This window comes from Pristiophorus japonicus, chromosome 31, assembly GCF_044704955.1.
Source record: "Pristiophorus japonicus isolate sPriJap1 chromosome 31, sPriJap1.hap1, whole genome shotgun sequence".
Taxonomy (NCBI): domain Eukaryota; kingdom Metazoa; phylum Chordata; class Chondrichthyes; family Pristiophoridae; genus Pristiophorus; species Pristiophorus japonicus.
In genome coordinates this window covers 9,517,270-9,540,046 of record NC_092007.1, presented here as the reverse complement: position 1 = coordinate 9,540,046, position 22,777 = coordinate 9,517,270, and the positions used below count along the sequence as shown (strand labels likewise).

General features: G+C 53.7%; 1 protein-coding gene across 1 annotated transcript in view; it reads right to left on the bottom strand.

The window, feature by feature from the left end:
• The window catches only part of LOC139240396 (cell surface glycoprotein MUC18), a 30,296-nt gene extending 14,310 nt beyond the window's left edge, over nt 1-15,986 (bottom strand). Inside the window, exons 1-4 of the mRNA XM_070868894.1 lie at nt 15,680-15,986; nt 8,529-8,650; nt 4,970-5,168; nt 2,603-2,754 (exon numbers count right to left, since the gene is read on the bottom strand). Coding sequence (XP_070724995.1) covers nt 2,603-2,754; nt 4,970-5,168; nt 8,529-8,650; nt 15,680-15,740 — 534 coding nt within the window. The 5' untranslated portion in view covers nt 15,741-15,986. The remainder of the gene's footprint in view (nt 1-2,602; nt 2,755-4,969; nt 5,169-8,528; nt 8,651-15,679) is intronic.
• Between the last annotated feature and the right edge of the window lie 6,791 nt (nt 15,987-22,777).

Genomic DNA, 22,777 nt, shown 5'->3' with positions numbered 1-22,777 from the left:
ACCTGGCCTGCTACCTTCAGGGAACTGTGACATAAGGAATATTTGCCTTTATTAACTAGTTGGGCCACAGCTGGAGTACTGTGTGCAGTTCTGGTCACCACATTACAGGAAAGATGTGATTGCACTAGAGAGGGTGTAGAGGAGATTTGCCAGGATGTTGCCGGGACTGGAGAATTTTAGCGATGAGGAAAGATTGGATAGGCCGGGGTTGTTTTCTTTGGAACAGAGGAGGCTGAGGGGAGACCTGATTGAGGTGTATAAAATGATGAGGGGCCTGGATATTGTCATGTATTCTACTATCATTGTAACCCATGTGTAAACTGACCTAAGTTGTACACCGTGAGCACATTGACCACAAGGGGGCGAACTTGTGGGAGACACTCCTAACCTGGACTTTCAGGTATAAAAGGGGAAGCTCCACCCACCTTCATCACTTCAGTGCTGGCAAATAAAGGTAACTGGTCACAGAGTGACCTTCTCTCAAGTATGGGCCTCGTGTGTATTTACACTGTGTAGTAAGGACGTATTATTGGCGACGAGAAACTGGGATTTAAACCATGCGAGCATGGCCACTAGCAGCACAGAAGAGAGATACTGTGTTGGTGATGATTGGGACGACTTTATTGAGAGACTACAGCAAAGTTTTGTCACTAGGGAATGGTTGGGACAGGATTCGGACGACAAACGCAGGGCTCATCTCCTGACGGTTTGTGGATCCAGGACGCACTCCCTGATGAAGGACCTTCTAGCGACAGAGAAGCAGGCGGACAAGACGTTCGAAGAGCTCAGTAAGTTGATCGGAAAACACTTTAAACAGAGTGGATCGGAAGGATCTGTTTCCCTTAGCAGAGGGGTCAACAACCAGGGGGCACAGATTGAAAGTAATTGGGGGGGAGGTTTAGAGGGGATTTGAGGGAAAATGTCTTCACCCAGAGGGTGGTGGGGGTCTGGGGTGGAACTCACGGCCTGAAAGGGTGGTAGAGGCAGAAACCCTCACCACATTTAAACAGTACCTGGATGTACACTTGAAGTGCCGTAACCTACAGGGCTACGGACCCAGAGCGGGAAAGTGGGATTAGGCTGGGTAGCTCTTGGTCGGCCGGCACGGACACGATGGGCCGAAATGGCCTCCTCCCGCGCCGTAAACTTCTACGATTCTATGATGACATGTACTCCAAGGTCCCTTTGTTCCTCTGCACTTAGTAAGGGGGCTTTCAACTTTACCTATTAATTAAAATAGTTGCGGAGCCCTGGACTCGAACAGTAAGGGGAGGAGGACATCCTATCTACCTGAGCGGAATTTGAGTCGCAGTTCCGGAGTTGAATTATTAAACGAGGTGCGTTGATTAGTGCTACTCGTTGGAGATCGCTCAGCTCTGTAACATGATCCTGGGCGAGAAATTCAGGGCATGAGCGCCTCACGTCAGCGCCCCCTGGTGGTGCAAATGCCTTACCGCCCGGGTGCGGTGCTAACAAGGCCTCCCGCCATATTGGGCGCGAGTTCAGCGGCTGATCTTGGGCGTTGCGCCCCGATGTCCCGCGGCGCGGAGATTGTGATGTCATCGCCGCGCGCATCGCCCCCGTTAGATGCCCCGCCCGCTGGAGTCCCGAAATTCACATTTGCCCCGCCCTGTGTTAGCACACCGGTTTATTCGCGGGGGGGGGACGTTCCTTGCCTGGATCGCTCAGCCCGGCTGTCTGATACCCCGCTCCCCAGGTAGGTTATACTCCATCCAAGGGTGGGTGTAGTATAAAAACAGAGAAGTCCTGCTACAACTATACAGGGTATTGGTGAGGCCACACCTGGAGTACTGCGCGCAGTTTTGGTCTCCGTATTTAAGGAGGGATATACTTGCTTTGGAGGCTGTTCAGAGAAGGTTCACTCGGTTGATTCCAGGGATGAGGGGGTTGACTTATGAGGAAAGGTTGAGGAGGTTGGGCCTCTACTCATTGGAGTTCAGAAGAATGAGAGGCGATCTTATCGAAACGTATCAGATTATGAGGGGGCTCGACAAGGTGGATGCAGAGAGGATGTTTCCACTGATGGGGGAGACTAGAACTAGGGGGCACGGTCTTAGAATAAGGGGCCGCCCATTTAAAACTGAGATGAGGAGGAATTTCTTCTCTCAGAGTGTTGTAAATCTGTGGAATTCTCTGCCCCAGAGAGCTGTGGAGGTTGGGACATTGAATATATTTAAGGTGGAGATAGACAGATTGTTGAGCGATAAGGGAGTGAAGGGTTATGGGGAGCGGGCGGGGAAGTGGAGCTGAGTGCCTGATCGGATCAGCCATGATCGTATTAAATGGCGGAGCAGGCTCGAGGGGCCGAATGGCCGACTCCTGTTTGGTCGGCGCCTTTTTAATGGGCAGAGCCTGCAGCGAAAGCCCTTTAGCGCTTTAAGACGGAGGTGGAACGCTTGATTTAGCGGTCCGTTTACGTCCGTGCGGGGCGGGAGGGCGAGCCAAATTTGTTTCCAGAGGGGCGAGACTTCAATGCCCCTTCCATCTGTCACCGCTCCCCAGAACGGGCACCGCTGAATTTCACCCCAGATCGGCACTTGCCCATCACAGCCACAGTGGTGTGCTGAGACACGGGTCCTACCTCTCTCTTCCACTGGTAGACTGGCGGCTCGGAGCTGCTCGCCGAGCACTTGATCTCAACGTCTTTGCCCCTCATCACCCGAACAACCCGGGGGTCCCTCATGTAACGGCTGAAGAGGTTTTTCGGTTCAGTGAGCGAAATCCCGTTGAGATCTTGAAAGCAAAACAAAAAAAAACGATAAGAAAGACAGTCTCGCATTTATATAGCGCCTTTCACGGCCACCGGACGTCCCAAAGCGCTTTACAGCCAATGAAGTACTTTTTGGAAGTGTAGTCGCTGTTGTAATGTAGGAAACGCAGGAGCCCATTTGCGCACAGCAAGCTCCCACACACAGCAACGCGATAATGACCCGGATCATCTGTTTTTGGTGATGTGGGCTGAGTGATAAATATTGGTACAAAGCTCCCCCTGCTCTTCTGTGAAATAGTGACCGTGGGATCTTTTCCGTCCCTGCTGAGAGAGCAGACAGGGCCTTGGCGTAACATCTTATCCGCCCAGAGGGTGCGTCGCTCCCTCAGTACTGCCCCTCTGACAGGCGTCGCTCCCTCAGTACTGCCCCTCCGACAGTGCGGAGCTCCCTCAGTACTGCACCTCCGACAGTGCGGGGCTCCCTCAGTACTGCCCCTTCAACAGTGCGGTGCTCCCTCAGTACTGCCCCTCCAACAGTGCGGGGCTCCCTCAGTACTGCCCCACCGACAGTGCGGCGCTCCCTCAGTACTGCCCCTCCAACAGTGCGGCACTCCCTCAGTACCGCCCCTCCGACAGTGCGGGGCTCCCTCAGTACTGCCCCTCCGACAGTGCGGCGCTCCCTCAGTACTGCCCCTCCGACAGTGCGGGGCTCCCTCAGTACTGCCCCTCCGACAGTGCGGCGCTCCCTCAGTACTGCCCCTCCGACAGTGCGGGGCTCCCTCAGTACTGCCCCTCCGACAGTGCGGCACTCCCTCAGTACTGCCCCTCCGACAGTGCGGCGCTCCCTCAGTACTGCCCCTCCGACAGTGCGGGGCTCCCTCAGTACTGCCCCTCCAACAGTGCGGCGCTCCCTCAGTACTGATCAAGGGACAATGAGGGATGGGCAATAAATGCCGCATTGCCGGCGATGCCCATCTCCTGTGAACGAATAGAAAAAGGGGATCGAGAGGAGCAGAAATGGTGACAGAGGGAAAATAGGGTTTATTTTTAGAGGTATAGAACTGAAAAGTAGGACAGTTTTGCTAAACCTGTATCGAACCTTGGTTAGACCACACTTGGAGCACTGTGCACAGTTCTGGTCTCCATATACCTTGGTTAGACCACACTTGGAGCACTGTGCACAGTTCTGGTCTCCATATACCTGGGTTAGACCACACTTGGAGCACTGTGCACAGTTCTGGTCTCCATATAACTGGGTTAGACCAGACTTGGAGCACTGTGCACAGTTCTGGTCTCCATATACCTGGGTTAGATCACACTTGGAGCACCGTGCACAGTTCTGGTCTCCATATACCTGGGTTAGATCACACTTGGAGCACCGTGCACAGTTCTGGTCTCTATATACCTGGGTTAGACCACACTTGGAGCACTGTGCACAGTTCTGGTCTCCATATACCTGGGTTAGACCACACTTGGAGCACTGTGCACAGTTCTGGTCTCTATATACCTGGGTTAGACCACACTTGGAGCACTGTGCACAGTTCTGGTCTCTTTATAACTGGGTTAGACCAGACTTGGAGCACTGTGCACAGTTCTGGTCTCCATATTATAAAAAGGATATCGAGGCACTGGAGAGGGAGCAGAGCAGATTTACAAGGATGATACCAGAAATGCGAGGGTGTACATATCAGGAAAGGATCAACAGGCTGGGTCTCTTTTCTCTTGAGAAAAGAAGGTTGATGGGTGAGCTAATAGGAGGTGTTTAAAATGCTGAAAGAGTGGATACAGGGAGAATGGTTCCACTTGTGGGGGAGAGCATAACTAGAGGCCATCAATATAAAATCGTCAGCAAGAAACCCAATGGGGAATTCAGGAGACACTTCTTTACCCAGAGAGGGGTGAGAATGTGGAGCTCGCTGCCACAGGGAGGGGTTGAGGCGAATAGTATCGAGGCATTTAAGGGGAGGCTGGACAAGTATACGGGGGAGAAGGGAATAGAGGGTTATGGTGATAGAGTTAGATGGGGAAAGACGGGAGGGGGCTCGAGTGGGGCATAAACACCGGCCTGGACTGGTTGGGCCGAACGGCCTGTTTCTGGGCCGTGTGTTCGATGGGATCCTATGAAATGAAAAAAGACAGTGGGAAGAGGAAATTGAGAGAGAAGGGGGAGAGAGAGAGAGAGAGAGAGACGAGAGATTTGACAAGAGATAAGGGGTGAAAGGGAAGGGTTCCACTTACACTGAAGAGGGACGGTGATGTTTTCGGAGAAGATCTCGCCATCAGTGCTGTTGGACACACAGCGGTAAGGGCCAGAGTGCCATTTATACATTTGCTTCACTCGGAGGAAGAGTTCCCCGTTCTCCTTGGTGACGTTGAAGCTGTAATACCAGCAGCGAAACGGAGTGGTGGTATCGATGTAGAACCAGGAGTTAATCCACTACAATTCAGAGAGGACACAAATGTAAGGTTGGCTCAAGGAGCCAGAACGAGTTTGCAAAACTGAATTTCAGGTCAAATGCCACTTCCACGTTGAAGTGATTCCAAAAACCACATTTTTCGCTCAACACTGTTTGTCCATTGTCGATGTTTTGTCAGGGCGAGAGATCTTTAATGTTGGGTCTGTACCACGTTCCGTTATAACCACCCATCAAACACTCCCCGGGCAAGTACAGGTCCAGGTACAGCACGGGGTTAGATACAGATTAAAGCTCCCTCTACACTGTCCCATCAAACACTCCCAGTACAGGTCCAGGTACAGCACGGGGTTAGATACAGAGTAAAGCTCCCTCTACACTGTCCCATCAAACACTCCCAGGGCAGGTACAGGTACAGCACGGGGTTAGATACAGAGTAAAGCTCCCTCTACACTGTCCCATCAAACACTCCCAGGGCAGGTACAGCATGGGGTTAGATACAGAGTAAAGCTCCCTCTACACTGTCCCATCAAACACTCCCAGGGCAGGTACAGCACGGGGTTAGATACAGAGTAAAGCTCCCTCTGTACTTACTCCTTCCCACCCTGCCTTTAGATCCTTCTATTCCCTCGGGAATGAAATTCCCTTCTCCCTTGAGTTTGGTTGGCTTCTAACGAAACTGGTTCAACGCTCAAATATGAGATACATTTACATGCCTTCTTATCATATATAAGAGCTTTCCATGTCCTCAATGGGTATAGCACGAGATTCCTTAAATAAGATCTCAAGACACAGAAGGTTATGTGACAGTTCTTCACCGTCTACAAGATGCACCGCGGCAACTCGCCAAGGCTTCTTCGGCAGCACCTCCCAAACCCGCGACCTCTACCCGCCTCGAAGGACAAGGGCAGCAGGTCCATGGGAACACCCCCCCTCCACGTTCCCCTCCCAGTCACACACACACCATCCCTCGACTGGGAAATATATCGGCCGTTCCTTCATCGTGGCTGGGTCACAATCCTGGAACTCCCTCCCTAACAGCACTGTGGGAGCACCTTCACCACACGGACTGCAGCGGTTCAAGAAGGCGGCTCACCACCACCTTCACAAGGGGCGACGAGGGATTGGGCGATAAATGCCGGCCTTGGCCAGCGACGGCCCACATCCCAGGAATGAATTTTTTTTAAAGTGCGTGATCCAAAACTCAGCTGCCCCCGTGTCCTAACTCACACCCAGTCCCACTCACCCATCACCCCCTGTGTGCTCACTGCCCCGTGTCCTAACTCGCACCCAGTCCCACTCACCCATCACCCACTGTGCTCACTGCCCCCGTGTCCTAACTCACACCGAGTCCCACTCACCCATCACCCTCTGTGCTTACTGCCCCCGTGTCCTAACTCGCACCAAGTCCCGCTCACCCATCACCCCCTGTGCTCACTGCCCCCGTGTCCTAACTCGCACCAAGTCCCACTCACCCATCACCTCCTGTGCTCACTGACCCCGTGTCCTAACTCGCATCGAGTCCTGCTCACCCATCACCCCCTGTGCTCACTGACCCCGTGTCCTAACTCGCATCGAGTCCCGCTCACCCATCACCCCCTGTGCTCACTGCCCCATGTCCTAACTCGCACCGAGTCCCACTCACCCATCACCCCCTGTGCTCACTGCCCCCGTGTCCTAACTCACACCCAGTCCCACTCACCCATCACCCCCTGTGTGCTCACTGCCCCGTGTCCTAACTCGCACCCAGTCCCACTCACCCATCACCCACTATGCTCACTGCCCCCGTGTCCTAACTCACACCGAGTCCCACTCACCCATCACCCCCTGTGCTCACTGCCCCCGTGTCCTAACTCGCACCGAGTCCCACTCACCCATCACCCTCTGTGCTTACTGCCCCCGTGTCCTAACTCGCACCAAGTCCCACTCACCCATCACCTCCTGTGCTCACTGACCCCGTGTCCTAACTCGCATCGAGTCCTGCTCACCCATCACCCCCTGTGCTCACTGACCCCGTGTCCTAACTCGCATCGAGTCTCGCTCACCCATCACCCCCTGTGCTCACTGCCCCATGTCCTAACTCGCACCGAGTCCCACTCACCCATCACCCCCTGTGCTCACTGCCCCGTGTCCTAACTCGCATCGAGTCCCGCTCACCCATCACCCCCTGTGCTCACTGTCCCCGTGTCCTAACTCGCACCGAGTCCCACTCACCCATCACCCCCTGTGCTCACTGACCTACATTGGCTCCCGGTTAAAGAACGCCTCGATTTGAAAATGCTCATCCTTGTTTTCAAAGCCATCTATGGTCCTTGCCCCTCCCTATCTCTGTAACCTCCTCCAGCCCCTACACCCCTCCCTATCTCTGTAACCTCCTCCAGTCCCTACACCCCTTCCTATCTCTGTAACCTCCTCCAGCCAAACAACTCCTCCCTATCTCGTTTACCTCCTCCAGCTCCTACACCCCTCCCTATCTCTGTAACCTCCTCCAGCTCCTACACCCCTCCCTATCTCTGCAATCTCCTCCAGCCAAACAACTCCTCCCTATCTCGTTTACCTCCTCCAGCTCCTACACCCCTCCCTATCTCTGTAACCTCCTCCAGCTCCTACACCCCTCCCTATCTCTGCAATCTCCTCCAGCCCCACAACCCTCCCTATCTCTGTAACCTCCTCCAGCCCCACAACTCCTCCCTATCTCTGTAACCTCCTCCAGCCCCTACACCCCTCCCTATCTCTGTAACCTCCTCCAGCTCCTACACTCCTCCCTATCTCTGTAACCTCCTCCAGTACCTACACCCCTCCCTATCTCTGTAACCTCCTCCAGCCCCTACACCCCTCCCTATCTCTGTAACCTCCTCCAGCCCCTACACCCCTCCCTATCTCTGTAACCTCCTCCAGCCCCACAATTCCTCCCTATCTCTGTAACCTCCTCCAGCTCCTAACACCCCTCCCTATCTCTGTAACCTCCTCCAGCCCCTACACCCCTCTCTATCTCTGTAACCTCCTCCAGCTCCTACACCCCTCCCTATCTCTGTAACCTCCTCCAGCCCCACAACACCCCGAGATGTCTGCACTCCTCTAATTCTGCCCTCCCGAACATCCCTGATTATAATCGCTCCACCATCGGTGGCCGTGCCTTCTGTTGCCTGGGCCCCAAGCTCTGGAACTCCCTCCCTAAACCTCTCCGCCTCTCTAAACTTCGCTCTCCTCCTTCAAGACGCTCCTTAAAACCTACCTCTTTGACCCAGCTTTTGGTCACCTGCGCTAATTTCTCCTTATGCGGCTCGGGGTCAAATTTTTCATCTCCTAACGCTCCTGTGAGGCGCCTTGGGGTGTTTCGCTATAAATACAGGTAGTTATTGTGTTGTAATGAGGAAACTCACTTTGTGGTACATCTGGAATTTGCTCTGTGACATGTCCCATCCATTACCCACACACTGCAAGATTACATCACTTCCTTCCACAATAGGTCCTGTGGGCTCTTTAATCACCACTTGCAGACTCTCTGAAATTCAAACAACAAGGAAAGGTTACTCATTTATGTGCTCCTGTGCTTGAAGTATTTTTCTTTGGCCTTGCTGGTGCACAGGAAGCTATCCGCCCTCCTGTATGGCTCAGAGACATGGGCCAAGTACAGCAGACACCTCAAGTCGCTGGAGAAATACCACCAACTATGTCTCCGCAAGATCCTACAAATCCCCCGGGAGGACAGACGCACCAACGTTAGCGTCCTCGACCAGGCCAACATCCCCAGCATCGAAGCACTGACCACACTCGACCAGCTCCGCTGGGCAGGGCCACATTGTCCGCATGTCCCCCAGACACGAGACTCCCAAAGCGAGCGCTCTACTCGGAACTCCCACGCGGCAAGCGAGCCCCAGGTGGGCAGAGGAAACGTTACAAGGGACCACCCTCCTTGATAAAATGTAACATCCCCACCGACACCTGGGAGTCCCTGGCCAAAGACCAGTCCGCCCTAAGTGGAGGAAGTGCATCCGGGAGGGCGCTGAGCACCTCGAGTCTCGTCGCCGAGAGCGTGCAGAAACCAAGCGCAGGCAGCGGAAGGAGCGTGCGGCAAACCAATCCCACCCTCCCCTTCCCTCAACCACTGTCTGTCCCACCTGTGACAGGGACTGTGGCTCTCGTATTGGGACTGTTCAGTCACCTGAGAACTCACTTTTAGAGTGGAAGCAAGTCTTCCTCGATCTCGAGGGACTGGCTAAGATGAACAAGAGTGCTCGAGACCTCTTCTTGCACACCTAAGCCTGTGATCGAAAGTAGTCCTTCTAAATGGTGGAAGGCTGGAGACTAGAGTGGGAGGTCCAGAGAGACTTGGGGGTTCCAGGTACATCAATCATAAAAATGTCAGGAACAGGTACAGGAAATAATCAGGAAGGCTAATGGGATGCTGGCCTTTATATCCCGAGGACTAGAATACAAGGGGGGTAGAGGTTATGCTGCAGCTGTACAGAACCCTGGTTAGACCACACCTGGAGCACTGGGAGCAGTTCCGGACAGCACACCTTCGGCAGGATATATTGGTCTGGGAGGGCGTGCAGCGTAGGTTTACCAGAACGATACTCGCCCTCCAAGGGTTAAGTTAGGAGCAGAGATTACACAAACTCGGGATGTATTCCCTGGAATTTAGAAGGTTAAGGGGCGATCGGATGGAAGTTTTCAGGATATTGAGGGGAACAGATAGATTCGATCGAGAGAGACCATCTCCACTGGTTGGGGAATCTCGGACGAGGGGCACAGTCTGAAAATTAGAGCCAGGCCTTTCAGGAGTGAAGTTAGGAAACATTTCTACACACACAGGGTGGGAGAGGTTTGGAACTCTCTCCTGCAAATGGCAATTTATGCTAGAGGGTTAATTGTTAATTTTAAATCTGAGATTGATAAATTTCAGTTAACCAGAAATGTGAGGGTATGCATATCAGGAAAGGATGAACAGGCTGGGTCACTTTTCCCTTGAATAAAGGCTGAGGGGTGACCTGTGTAACAGGCTCGAGGGGCAGAATGGGCCTCCTCCTGTTCCTGTGTAACAGGCTCGAGGGGCTGAATAGGCCTCCTCCTGTTCCTGTGTAACAGGCTCGAGGGGCTGAATGGGCCTCCTCCTGTTCCTGTGTAACAGGCTCGAGGGGCTGAATGGGCCTCCTCCTGTTCCTGTGTAACAAGCTCGAGGGGCTGAATGGGCCTCCTCCTGTTCCTGTGTAACAGGCTCGAGGGGCTGAATGGGCCTCCTCCTGTTCCTGTGTAACAGGCTCGAGGGGTTGAATGGGCCTCCTCCTGTGCCTGTGTTCCTATGATTGGAGTTTAGAAGAATGAGTGGTGATCTTATTGAAACGTGTTAGATACTGAGGGGGCTGGACAGGGTAGATGCAGAGAGGGTGTTTCCCCCCGTGGGGGAATCTAAAAACAGGGGGCATAGTCTCAGAAGTGAGGGGTCCCCCATTTAGAACTGAAACGGAGGAGGAATTTCTTCTCGTGAATCTGTGGAATTCTCTGCCCCAGAGAGCTGTGGAGGCTGGGTCATTGAATATATTTCAGGTGGAGATGGACAGGTTTTTGAGCGATAAGGGAGTGAAGGGTTATGGGGAGTGTAATGCACTTATGAATGACTCCACGAGGCAATGTGTTGTACTCAAACTGTAGTGACCTTGGTCCTTTATTCGTAACTCGAGTGAGGAACAAGCATGGTGGGCAGCCTTTTATACTGGGCCCTGCACACCTATGCAGGTGACCCTCAGGTCTCCCACCGCAGTGCCCTCTGGTGGACAGCCTCTGCCACAGGGGCAGGAAACCCCGGTCTCCACCAGTTGCACCCTCTAGTGGTGCCAACATAGTATATACACAGTGTAAACATTATTGACAGTACATCAGGTAACAAGTCTCCATCTTATGCAACTATACAGAGAGTATATCTATAGTCTGCAAATATAACAGGGAGCGGGCGGGGAAGTGGAGCTGAGTTCATGATCAGATCAGATCAACCGTGATCTTATTGAATGGCGGAGCAGACTCGAGGCTCCTATCTCTTATGTTCTTACGTTTATGAGCTGGATGGTTCATGATCAGGCTGGTCCTAAAACAAACCTTTAGCTTGTAAAGTGCAATAGCAGACAAACCTTGAAAACAATGTGCGCTTATTTGTTTGCACAAAAGATACTGTTTGGCAACTTGCTTGCACAGAAAAAGCAACCAAACAAGTTAGATAACTTGGCAGGGTAAGTGAGTTCGTCAGCTCTGACTTGCCCCAGCGTGCTTCTTGAAAACACGGTATTGTCAACATTTATTTCGTAATGGACTTTATCATTCTAAATATATTTCCGCTAAAAACCAGCTCAAGTTGTCAGGAGCTCGCGACCAGCGACATTACGAAAGTGAATGGGTCCTGCTCGTTCCCCCACCCTGACTCCAATCGCTGCTGCAGTTATGCACATTCTCATGTATTGACATAACTGGATGAGTCATATGGGTTTTCAAAAGTGTTTACAGTTCCTTTTCCCCTCTGGAAAGTACCTGTAATAAGAGTCGCTAAGTACACACTTAGCAGAAACGTAACTGGTTACACTCGAGCTGATGCAGTCACAGGATCCATGGCAAGCTGACCCCACCCTGAGATAAATTCCCGACTGCATTCTCGAACGCAGGGGAAGTAGCAAGAATGATTTAGCATTTCGATAGCGCCTTTCACGACCACTGGACGTCCCAAAGCGCCTCACGGCCAACGAAGTACTTTTTGGAGTGTGGTCACTGTTGTATTGTGGGAAACGTGGCAGCCAATTTGTGCACAGCAAGCTCCCACACACAGCAATGTGATAATGACCCGGATCACCTGTTTATGTCGATGTGGATTGAGGGATAAATATTGGCCCCAGGACACCGGGGAGAACTCCCCCTGCTCTTCTTCCAAATACTGGCCGTGGGATCTTTTACATCCACCTGAGAGGGCAGATGGGGCCTCGGTTTAATGTCTCATTTGAAAGATGGCACCTCCGACAGTGCGGCGCTCCCTCAGTACTGCCCCTCCGACAGTGCGGCGTTCCCTCAGTACTGCCCCTCCGACAGTGCGGCACTCCCTCAGTACTGCCCCTCCGACAGTACGGCACTCCCTCAGTACTGCCCCTCCGACAGTACGGCGTTCCCTCAGTACGGCGCTCCCTCAGTACTGCCTCTCCGACAGTGCGGCGCTCCCTCAGTACTGCCCCTCTGACAGTGCGGCGCTCCCTCAGTACAGCCCCTCTGACAGTGCAGCGCTCCCTCAGTACCGCCCCTCCGACAGTGCAGCGCTCCCTCAGTACTGCCCCTCCGACAGCGCGGCGCTCCCTCAGTACTGCCCCTCCGACAGTGCAGCGCTCCCTCAGTACTGCCCCTCCGACAGCGCGGCACTCCCTCAGTACTGCCCCTCCGACAGTGCGGCGCTCCCTCAGTACTGCCCCTCCGACAGTGCGCCGCTCCCTCAGTACTGCCCCTCCGACAGTGCGGCGCTCCCTCAGTACTGCCCCTCCGACAGCGCGGCGCTCCCTCAGTACTTCACTGGATTTTGTGCCCAAGTCCCTGGAGTGGGACTTGAACCCACAACCTTCTGGACCCTGGGGCGACTGTGCTACTCACTGAACCACACTGTTAAGTCGTGACACAGCACGAGAAGGCTGACAACAGATCGGGTGGCGCTCCTTGCCCTAGATAGCGATGTGCCTCAGGGAGATTCAGAAACACGACACGGCAGAAGACTTTTTTAAAAAAAACATCTGGGGAATTGATCTTGTTTTTCTAACCTGGGCCGTAGTGATGTACGAGCTCAAAATCTGGCAAGTTGGGCTGGCTTTGCTGTGCTGAAAAACCTCTTCACAAATTCAATTGCAGGGGGCATTGTTTTAAGGTGGTTGGTGGAAGGTTCAGAGGTGATTTGAGGGGGGGGCATCTTCATGCAGAGGGTTGTGGGGATCTGGAACTAGCTGCCTGGAAGGGCAGTGGATGCAGAAACCCTCACCACTTTTAAGAGATGGTTGGATGGGCACTTAAAGTGCAGTAACCTGCAGGGTTACGGACCTCGAGCTGGTATTTGGGATTAGACTGGATGACCTTTTGTTGGACGGAGCAGATATAATAGTAAGTACTGCAGGGAATCGAATACGACCAGGGTGATCTCCTGGACTAGTGTCGATCGCCTGGATGGGTCGGAGAGGAATTTTCCCACATTTTTTCTCCCTAAATTGGCCTGGGTTTTTTATCAGGTTTTTGCCTCTCCCAGGAGATCACATGGCTCCTGTTGGGATGGAGTGTAGAATGTTTCAGTGTAAGGGGTGTCGCAGTTGTGTGAGGCGGACTGGTTGGGCTGGGTGCCCTTTGCCTTTCCGTCATCGTTTATAGGTTTATATGTAACCTTCAGGGCTGCTGACCGAGGGCCGTTGGGGCTCTTTGTCGGCCGGCGCGGACACAATGGGTCGAAATGGTCTCCTTCTGCGCTGTAACTTTCTTTGTTTCCAAGCAACATTCACATTTATTTCACCGGTTTTAATGAATCTCTTCCACCCCCTTCCTCAAGCTCTTGAAGTTGCCCAGGACCTTTCGGCACGTGACCATTCCGGAGTGTGTCCTGGCCAATCAGCTGTCACGACATCACTGATGAGACTGGCCACGCCCCGACTCCATGTTCTCACGAACAGTTCCCAACAGTGAGGGAGTGAGGGAGGCTCACTCCAGAACAGGGGGGAGCCAGGTCCCCACTGACTAAATCCTTTCTCGTACTGAGGAGCGCAGAGGTCAAGGGTAGCACCCCGTGAATCACAGCACGGTTACAGTACAGGAGGCCATTTGGCCCCTCCAGCCCGTGCCCACTCTCTGCAAGAGCACCTCAGCCAGTCCCACTCCCCCCCCAACCTTTCCCCGGAGCCCGGCAAATCTCTCTCCTTCAGGGACTTACCCAACTCCCTTTTGAAAGCCACGATTGAGTCTGCCTCCATCGCCCCCTCGGGCAGCGCGTCCCCGATCCTAACCACTCGCTGCGTAAAAAGGTTTATCCTCGTGTCGCCTTTCTGCCAATCGCCTTCAATCTGTGTCCCTCTGGTTCTCCACTCTTCCACCAATGGGAACAGGGAGGTCTTACTGCAGTTGTACAGGGCCTTGGGGAGGCCACACCTAGAGTATTGTGTACAGTTTTGGTCTCCTAATCTGAGGAAGGACATTCTTGCTATTAAGGGAGTGCAGCGAAGGTCACCAGACTGATTCCCGGGATGGCAGGACTGACATATGAAGAAAGACTGGATCGACTAGGCTTATATTCACTGGAATTTAGAAGAATGAGAGGGGATCTCATAGAAACGTATAAGATTCTGACGGGACTGGACAGGTTAGATGCAGGAAGAATGTTCCCGATGTTGGGGAAGTCCAGAACCAGGGGTCACAGTCTAAGGATAAGGGGTAAGCCATTTAGGACCGAGATGAGGAGAAACTTCTTCACTCAGAGAGTGGTGAACCTGTAGCATTCTCGACCGCAGAAAGTTGTTGAGGCCAGTTCGTTAGATATATTCAAAAGGGAGTTAGATGTGAACCTTACGGCTAAAGGGATCAAGGGGTATGGAGAGAAAGCAGGAACGGGGTACTGAAGTTGCATGATCAGCCATGATCATATTGAATGGCGGTGCAGGCTCGAAGGGCCGAATGGCCTACTCCTGCTCCTATTTTCTGTGTGTCTATGTACTCTATGCCTCTGTTTATGAAGCCCAGGATGCAGTAAGCTTTTTTTAACCGCTTTCTCAACCTGCCCCGCCAGCTTCAGTGAGTTGTCCACACACACACACACGCACACCCCTAGCTCTCTCGGTTCATGCACCCTCTTTAGGATTGTCGCCTTTAGCTCATGGTTGAAGAATCACCAATTTACAAGCGAGATATTGCAGTCGGAACCTCTGTGGGCTGAACGGCTTGGTTTGACAGTGACAGAACAGTGCACCGATCTCCCCGAGCAATCAGCCAAGTTTATCTGTTTACACTGAGGGGAACTAACATAAATGTTATTATTATATAAGGCAGATGGTCTCGCGTGCTCGGAAATCAAGCAGGAAATGGATGCAAAGTATTCCAACTGCACAATACACTGCCGAACACCTCCCCAAATGTATTCCACATTATCCATACTTTGTCAAGGTGAGTTAATCGCAGGTTTAACCTGGGCGACCTTGCAATTGCAGCATTCTCTGTTCCAGATCTGCGCCGTTTGCAGATTTTATATTCTACTTAATTCCTTCCTCCCTCCCCCTCCGTCCCCAGGACTTTTGCTAATTCTTATCTAAAAGAGGCAGCGTTGGGTCTCAGGGGGAACTTGGTGCAGTTTATGGGGAAGAGGGGAACGACCTGTTAATACCAATTGCGACAGGATTGTTGAGCAATAAACGTCAAGGCTGCAAATAATCGAGGCAAACACCGCCCCCCCCCACATACACAACCCCAACAAACAAACGCAGCACTTTTGCTTGTGTTGTTGGAGAGAGCGCAGACAACGCTGGGTCCCTCTCTACCGCCGACTTACCGCTCAAAGCCACTCGGAAGCAGACGCAAGCCAGCACGAAGGTGCAGAGAAAACACTTCATCTTCGGCGTTACTTTCAAACCACTGCCCGCGACAAGGAAAGACTTTGACTCTGATCTGCAGCCTCCAACAGTGCACAAGGTGTATTGTAATCTGCTGCTCACAAAGGGGCAGGGAGATCCTATTTCACTCTCTTCCGGGTTTCTGCCCAGTCATTAGCATACCTCTCCACCTCTCGCTCACTTTTCTGGGCACAGTGACTTTCAGGCCAAAACCAACTCGACTTTTGTTGCAGGAGCGACTGCAGCAATTGCTGCTTTTCCCCCCAATGGTGTTTGATCATGTTTATTGATAGCTTCATCACAAGGCTGTGGTCACTTCCTCAAACTCCCCCGCCAATAGCCAGGCTCAGAGAGAGAGAGAGAGAGAGAGCGAGAGGTGACGGCACTTGGAACTGAGTAAAACACTCGCTGGCACTGGACACAACACAGGGACAAGTGCACAAAAGAAAATCCAGGCTGACACCCCCAGTGCAGTGCTGAGGGAGCGCCGCACTGTCGGAGGGGCAGTACTGAGGGAGTACTGCGCTGTCGGAGGGGCAGTTCTGAGGGAGCGCCGTACTGCGCTGTCGGAGGGGCAGTACTGAGGGAGCGCCGCACTGTCGGAGGGGCAGTTCTGAGGGAGCGCCGTACTGCGCTGTCGGAGGGGCAGTACTGAGGGAGCACCGCACTGTCGGAGGGGCAGTACTGAGGGAGCACCGCACTGTCGTAGGGGCAGTACTGAGGGAGTGCCGCACTGTCGGAGGGGCAGTACTGAGGGAGCGCCGCACTGCCGGAGGGGCAGTACTGAGGGAGCACCGCACTGTCGGAGGGGCAGTACTGAGGGAGCGCCGCACTGCCGGAGGGGCAGTACTGAGGGAGCGCCGCACTGTCGGAGGGGCAGTACTGAGGGAGCGCCGCACTGTCGGAGGGGCGGTACTGAGGGATCGGCGCACTGTCGGAGGGGCGGTACTGAGGGAGCGCCGCACTGCCGGAGGGGCAGTACTGAGGGAGCGCCGCACTGTCGGAGGGGCAGTACTGAGGGAGCGCCGTACTGCGCTGTCGGAGGGGCAGTACTGAGGGAGCGCCGCACTGCCGGAGGGGCAGTACTGAGGAAGCGCCGCACTGTCGGAGGGGCAGTACTGAGGGAGCGCCGCACTGCCGGAGGGGCAGTACTGAGGGAGCACCACACTGTCGGAGGTGCCGTCATGCGAATCAGATGTTAAACCGAGGCCCCGTCTGCCCTCTCAGATGGATGTAAAAGATCCCGGGGCCACTATTTGGAAGAAGAGCAGGGGGAGTTCTCCCCGGTGTCCTGGGGCCAATTTTTATCCCTCAATCAACATAACAAAAAACAGATGATCCGGGTCATTATCACATTGCTGTGTGTGGGTGTAGTGTCCCTGCACCTTACTACAAACTCACACGAGGCATGGATATATCAGACACGGTCACTCTGTGACCTTCACCTTTATTCCCAGGACCAAGAAGTGCTGACCCTGGGTGGGACCTCCCCTTTTATACCTGGAAACCCAGGTGAGGAATGTCTCCCTCAAGTTCACCCCCTGTGGTCAGGGTGTGCATTTCTAGGGTACAGGTACAGTGTACACGAGTTACAGTTACATGACTATGTCATTGCAAGACGGTTACATAAATGACATCACCTCCCCCCTTAAGTCTTTTTGTGTCAGAGGTTAAGTCTATCAGGTGGTCGACGCTCTCTCGTGGAGCGCCGCAGTTGTGGCTCTGGTGGCTGAGCCTCAGCACGCGTCTCTGTCACTTGAGGTGATTCCGGCCTGTCCGGGCTGGCCGCAGGGTCTGTGCATGCTGAGGGCTGTCTTTGTTGCTCGTACGCTGGCAGTGGTGTGGGTGCTATCTCATCATGCTCTTCTTCTGGTTCCTCCGTGTCTGCACTGAACCTTGTCTTTACTTGGTCCAAGTGTTTGCGGCATACCTGCCCATTGTTTAGTCTGACCACCATGACTCTATTCCCTTCTTTGCCAATTACTGTGCCCTAAAGCCACTTGGGTCCCAAAGCATGGTTAAGAACAAATACCGGGTCATCCATTTCTATACACCTCCCCCTTGAGTTTCGATCACGGAGCTCGGTTTGGGACTGGCGCTTGCCCTCAACAATGTCTGCCAGGGCTGGGTGAATGAGGGACAGCCGCGTCTTGTGCGTGCGTTTCATGAGGAGTTCCGCTGGCGGGACTCCCGTGAGCGAGTGCAGGTGGGACCTGTAGGCCAGCAGGAGGCGCGATAGGTGGCACTGAAGGGAGGGTCCTTGGATGCGTAGCATGCCCTGCTTTATGACTTGGACCGCACGTTCCGCCTGGCCATTGGAGGCCGGCTTGAACGGCGCTGTCTGGACGTGCTTGATCCCATTGCCCGACATAAACTCCTGGAATTCATGGCTGGTGAAACACGGGCCATTGTCGCTGACCAGGATGTCCGGTAAGCCATGGGTCGCGAAATCTGTACACAGATTCTCCACGGTGGTGAATGTCGTGCACGAGTTTAATATGATGCACTCGATCCACTTCGAGTATGCATCGACAACGATCAGGAACATTTTCCCCATGAACGGGCCCGCATAGTCCACGTGAATACATGACCATGGCCTGGTGGGCCAGGGCCACGGGTTGAGTGGGGCCTCCCTGGGGGCATTGCCCAGCTGGGCACATGTCGTGCACCTGCGAACCCAGTGTTCCAGGTCTGAGTCAATCCCCGGCCACCATACGTGTGACCGGACAATGGCCTTCATTAACACGATGCCTGGGTGCTCGCTGTGGAGTTCCCTGATGAACGCTTCCCTTCCTTTCTGGGGCATGACTACCCGGCTGCCCCATAGCAGGCAGTCGGCTTGGATGGAGAGCTCATCCATCTGTCTGTGAAACGGCCTGACTTCCTCGGGGTATGCCCTGTGTGCAGGCGCCCAATCCACAGTCAGGACATATTTATTTATCATGGATAAGAGGGGGTCCCTGTTGGTCCAGAGTTTGATCTGGCGGGCTGTGATGGGGGAGCCCGCGGTGTCAAAAGCCTCAACGGCCATGACCATCTTGGCGCTCCGCTCCAAGGCCCCCTCGGTGGTGGCCAGTGGGAGCCTGCTGAGCGTGTCAGTGCAATTTTCGGTGCCTGGCCGGTGCCGTATGGTGTAGTCATACGCAGCCAGCGTGAGGGCCCATCGCTGTATGCGAGCTGACGCATTGGCGTTGACAGCCTTGCTATCGGACAACGGGGATGTTAACGGCTTGTGGTCTGACTCTAGCTCGAACTGACTACCGAAAAGGTACTGGTGCATCTTTTTCACACCGTACACACACGCGAGTGCCTCCTTCTTGACCATGCCGTATCCACGCTCTGCCTGGGAGAGCGACCTGGAGGCGTAAGCCACTGGTTGGAGTCGGCCGTCATCGTTACCCTGCTGCAACACACACCCAACCCCATAGGATGACGCATCGCATGTTAAGACCAGTTTTTTACAGGTATCATACAAAGTCAACGGTTTGTTGGAACACAGCAGGTTCCTTGCCTTATTGAAAGCCCGTTCTTGACAGTCCACCCAAAACCATTCACAACCTTTACGCAGGAGCATGTGTAACGGCTCCAACAATGTGCTTAAGTTCGGCAGAAAGTTCCCAAAATAGTCCCAGGAATGATCGCAACTCCGATGTGTTGCCGGGCCTGGGCGCCCGGCGGATCGCCTCCGTTTTTGATTCAGTGGGCCGGATCCCATCTGCGGCAACCCTCCTGCCCCAAAAACTCGACCTCTGGAGCCAAAAACACACACTTGGCCTTTTTCAGCCGCAAGCCTCCCCGATCCAGTCGGTGTAGCACCTCCTCCAGGTTGTGGAGGTGTTCCTCGGTGTCTCGACCCGTGATGAGAATGTTGTCTTGGAACACGACCGTTCCAGGGATGGATTTGAGCGAGCTTTCCATGTTTCTCTGAAAGATGGCTGCCGCCGAACGTATGCCAAATGGACACCTGTTGTAGATAAATAATTCTTTTGTGCGTCGTGATGGTGGCCAGAAGCTTGGATTCTTCAGCCAGTTCCTGAGCCATGTAGGCCGAAGTGAGGTCCAACTTCGTGAACAGCTTGCCACCTGCTAGCGTGGCAAAAAGGTCCTCCGCTCTCGGGAGCGGGTATTGGTCTTGCAACGACACTCGGTTGATGGTGGCTTTGTAGTCGCCACAAATCCTGGCCGAGCCGCCCGCTTTGAGGACGGGAACAACGGGACTTGCCCAGTCGCTGAATTCAACGGGCGAAATGATGCCCTCTCTGAGCAGCCTGTCCAGTTCACATTCAATTTTTTTCACGCATCACATACGACACTGCTCTGGCTTTGTGGTGCACTGGTCTGGCGTCCGGAGTGAGGCGTATCACTACTTTGGTGCCCTTGAACATTCCGACACCAGGTTGAAACAGTGACCCGAATTTTTGCAGGACCTGTGAGCATGAACTTCGCTCCACGGACAAAATGGCGTGCACATCCCCCCATTTCCAATTCATCTCAGCTCGCCAGCTCCTCCCCAAAAGCACGGGGCCATTTCCCGGAACAATCCAGAGTGGCAGCCGGTTCTGTAATCCATTATGCGTTACCACCAAGTGTGCACTGCCCAGCACTGGGATGATCTCTTTGGTATACGTCCGTAGCTGCATCTCAATGCGTTCCAGTTTGGGCCTGCGAGCTCTGTGTGGCCATCGTCTCTCAAATTGTTAGCCGCTCATGAGGGACTGGCTAGCTCCAGTATCCAGCTCCATGTGCATCGGGAAGCCATTCGGTAAGACTTACACTAAAACGCCACCCATGATGATGAATGAGCTGTGGACGTCAGCCACATGAACCCACTGAACCTCAGCATCATGAACCCGCTGAACTTCAGCATCATGAACCCGCTGAACTTCAGCATCTATGGCTTTACCCCAGGCCTCATCCTACATTGCAGACCCCTCGTCTGGTTCCTCTGTCTCGCAGATTAGCCTCGCTGCTGCCTTTTTGCACATCCTGGCCAAGTGTCCACTGACATTACAAATCTACAGGTATATTGCTGGAACCTGCAGCTTTTCTCAGTGTGTCTACCCCCGCACCTCCAGCACGAGCTGAGATTGTTGTTAACAAAAGGACCGTTACCAGGCATTCCTCTCTGATTGCCCATTTGGTTGTTTCTGATGATGGGTGTTAATGGTCCCATCGCGGGACGCATTGTTCCTTGTGATGGCGTCAATTGCCGATCCCCTTTCCATTGTCCCTGTTGCAGGCCCACCCGAGAGCCTGATGCTGCCTGGGCGGTTTCGAAATGCCCTTGCCTGTCTGCGGGCTGTGTTCACCATGTTAACTCCCTGGTCCATCGCCACGTTTGTACCAGGGCTGCGCGCATAAATTAGCTTGGTCTCCTCTTCCCCTGCCATAAAGGTCTGAGCAATCAACGCCGCCCCTTCTAAAGTCAAGTCCTTAGTCTTTATGAGCTTCCTGAAAATGCCGGCATGATTAATGCCCTCGATGAAAAAGTCCCTTAACATCTCCCCCCTTCAGGCATTGGAGAACTTACAGAGACTGGCCAAGCGCCGCAGTTCCGCCACTAAGTCTGAGACATTTTGTCCCTCCCGACGCCGGTGTGTGTAGAACCGGTGCCGGGCCATGTGTACGCTACTCGCCGGCTTGAGATACTCACTGATCAGCTGGCTGAGCTCTTCAAAGGACTTGTCCGCCGGCTTTTGGGGTGCGAGCAGGTCTTTCATCAGCGCATATGTCTGTGGACCACAGCTTGTCAGCCGCTGTCGCTCCCAGTCAGTCCTTCGTGACCAAGCTCTGCTGGAGTCTTTCCACGAAGTCATCCCAGTCCTCACCCACACAGTAACGTTCCTCTGCGCTACCGGTGGCCATCCTCGTGGTTCAGTGATTCCCGTTTCTCGTCGCCAAATGTAGTGTCCCTGCACCTTACTACAAACTCACACGAGGCATGTATACATCAGACACGGTCACTCTGTGACCTTCACCTTTATTGCCAGGACCAAGGAGTGCTGACCCTGGGTGGGACCTCCCCTTTTATACCTGGAAACCCAGGTGAGGAGTGTCTCCCTCAAGCTCACCCCCCCCCCCCCTGTGGTCAGGGTGTGCATTTCTAGGGTACAGGTACAGTGTGCAGGAGTTACAGTTACATAACTATTGTCATTGCAAGATGGTTAAACACATGACAGCGGGAGCTTGCTGTGCCCAAATTGGCTGCTGCGTTTCCCACATTACAACAGTGACCACACTCCAAAAGTACTCCATTGGTCGTGAGGTGCTTTGGGACATCTGGTGGTTGTGAAAGGCGCTATACAAATGCCAGTCTTTCTTTCCTTGTTTTGTTCAGCGTTTCTTTGGCACTAGGACTCGCCCGTCTGGTTCGGGTACTTCCAAGCTCGGGTGGGAACGTTGCTTTTGTACATTGTATGCTGGTGACATGCGAGTCTTGTGGGCCTCTGTTTACACAGCACTGTGTGTTTTTGGGGAGGGGTGGTCCGGGACCCCGGGCTTGGCCACTTGTGACCATTGCTGACTGTATTTGGTTGTATTTAGTGAACTCCATCATCATCTTGGGCAGTCCCTCGGAATCGAGGAAGACTTGCTTCCACTCTAAAAGTGAGTTCTCGGATGACTGAACAGTCCAATACGAGAACCACAGTCCCTGTCACAGGTGGGACAGACAGTGGTTGAGGGAAGGGGAGGGTGGGACTGGTTTGCCGCACACTCCTTCCGCTGCCTGCGCTTGGTTTCTGCACGCTCTCGGCGACGAGACTCGAGGTGCTCAGCGCCCTCCCCGGATACACTTCCTCCACTTAGGACGGACTGGTCTTTGGGCCAGGGACTCCCAGGTGTCGGTGGGGATGTTGCACTTTATCAGGGAGGCTTTGAGGGTGGTCCCTTGTAACGTTTCCTCTTCCCTCCTTGGGCTCGTTTGCCGTGAAGGAGTTCCGAGTAGAGCGCTTGCTTTGGGAGTCTCGTGTCTGGGGGACATGTGGACAATGTGGCCCCTGCCCAACGGAGCTGGTCGAGTGTGGTCAGTGCTTCGA